Source organism: Trypanosoma conorhini (genome assembly GCF_003719485.1).
Source record: "Trypanosoma conorhini strain 025E chromosome Unknown Tco_14.4_contig_00301, whole genome shotgun sequence".
Taxonomy (NCBI): Eukaryota; Euglenozoa; class Kinetoplastea; order Trypanosomatida; family Trypanosomatidae; genus Trypanosoma; species Trypanosoma conorhini.
Genome location: NW_021704388.1, coordinates 15,789 through 17,647, shown reverse-complemented (window position 1 = coordinate 17,647; position 1,859 = coordinate 15,789). Strand labels below are relative to the sequence as shown.

At 60.4% G+C, this 1,859-nt stretch overlaps 2 protein-coding genes across 2 annotated transcripts in view, besides 1 other annotated feature; one reads left to right on the top strand and one right to left on the bottom strand.

The window, feature by feature from the left end:
* Positions 1 to 464: 464 nt before the first annotated feature.
* Positions 465 to 485: a microsatellite.
* A 111-nt stretch (positions 486 to 596) lies between these two features.
* Positions 597 to 1,145, bottom strand: Tco025E_05281 (uncharacterized protein; the record flags this gene model as incomplete). Its single annotated transcript, XM_029372182.1, has 1 exon — positions 597 to 1,145. The coding sequence occupies one exon, from the start codon at positions 1,143 to 1,145 to the stop codon at positions 597 to 599; it is 549 nt and encodes a 182-aa protein (XP_029227720.1).
* A 277-nt stretch (positions 1,146 to 1,422) lies between these two features.
* Tco025E_05280 (cystinosin) overlaps positions 1,423 to 1,859 on the top strand; it is a gene marked incomplete at both ends in the record, with an annotated part of 534 nt that continues 97 nt past the window's right edge. Inside the window, one exon of the mRNA XM_029372181.1 lies at positions 1,423 to 1,859. This exon is cut by the window's right edge and continues 97 nt beyond it. Within this exon, the coding sequence (XP_029227719.1) occupies positions 1,423 to 1,859 (437 nt within the window).

Here is a 1,859-nt window from a genome sequence, read left to right as displayed (position 1 = left end):
GATTTTTTTTGCTTGGCGCATGTATGTGTCCGGGAAGAGTATACACACGGTTGTCCCCCGACGCTGTCCTCGTTTTTTATGCTAATGGCGTATGCTCGCGTGTCTTTTTCTCGTTTTCTTTTCCTCAGCGATATATGCATGTATATACACCCGTCTGCCTCTATATGTGTCCGCTCCTGTCAATGATGCGGTTGATCCCTTCTTTTCCGAGGGGGGCCCGGACTCAGGCTGATCCCGCTTTCATTGAGGTATATGTTTTTCTTTCGCTTTTTTTCTCTTTGTTTCGAGCGCAGTGCTCGAAATTGTGTTGTGTTGATTCACTCGCGGCTTTTTTTTTTACTTATGAGGGTCTGGCAATGGGCTGCTAATTGTTTTGAGGAGGCGGAGCAGTGCGCGATGTAGGTTGATGCTCGCTGTCTTTGCTGCTTCGGCTTCACGCCTCCGAACTGCTCCTGGGGCGACGAGTGTGTGTGTGTGTGTGTGTGGTTTGCCTCTGCGGTCTTGTGCAGCAGCACTGCGTGCGTGGTGCCCTCTCACCGCCGCGCTTCTCCCTCTTGTTCTTGCCGCATCTCTGCAGGTAGCGCTGGGCGGGCGGGCTAGCGCCTCTCGCCGCAGCAGACGTCAGATGTTTGGGCGCAGCGACGCTGCGGCGTTGGTACGTCCTGCCTAGCCGGCGACAGCGGTCTGCCGGGCCTGCGGTGTTGTCTGCGCCTGGCGTTGTGCACGCCGTTCCTCGTGGGTCTTTTCCCCGACATCCGCGGAAATGGTTGAGGTGATGGGCGACATTTTTTGGGAGGGTTTTCTCCCTTCACGCCGCGGCGCGTGCTGTCGGTTTGGGTGCACGTGGGCCGTGTGTAGTGAGACTGCCGGGCTCGCCTCGGTGCCTGTCGCTGCACTCCTGCATCTTTGCCTGGAGGCGGTGGTGGCGGTAAAACACGCATCGTGTGGGGACCGCCGCGGCGTGGGAAGTGTGCTTTAGTGCAGGTTGTGGGAAGTTGCTTCTGTGGGAGGGGCGATCTCTGCCCACCGCGAAGGCCCTCAGCTGTGGGTGGAATGGCGCCTCTCAGGTGTGCGGGGGTGCTGTGCCGCTGGGTTGCGCCCAGTGATGGGGTGTGGTGGTGCCCTGCGAGTGAGGTCGGGGCCATTGTTTTCTTTTTTGGCGAATGTCTGTGGTCGCCGCGTGCGTAGTGCGCCCGGATGCTGGTGGCGGGTCTCTTGTCGGATGGGCGAGTGGCTCGTCCTGGTGCAGGAAGTTTGTATTCGGTTGCCGACGCTCCTCGCTGGGCGCACGGCGTGAGGGACTTTTGCCGTCACTTTGGTCTTCTGCGTCTCTTTTGCTTTTGAGACCCAGCACCCGAAAGGGGAGAAAAAGAAGGAAGTGCACTTGCCAGCTTCACCGCGATAGCGCCCAACAGCACGACCATGGACCAAAGAAGTCCGAGAAGTCCGTTGCAGGGCGTGACGCATGTGCCGGTGGAGCCGCTGAGCGACCCGCCACAGTTGAACGAGAAGGGCGGTGACGCGTTGGACGTGGGCGGCGGCGACAACGGCGACGACGCGCACCACCGCACGAGCGAGGTTGGGGTCGACGAGCACCAGAGGTTCGCGGACCCGTCAGGGATCAGAGTGGGGAAGTATAATATCCCGCCCCGTGTGGTGGCGCCGGTGTGCGTGGTGGCCATTGTCGGGGCTGCCGCGCTTCTCACCTTCACGACGCCGGTGGTGAACGCGGACCCGCGACCGTGGGACCACATCTCGGCGTGGATCGGCTGGGTTTACTTCCTGGCGTGGGGGGTTTCCTTCCTGCCGCAGCTGTACTTCAACATGCGCCGGTGGAGCGTGGTGGGGCAAAGCTTTGA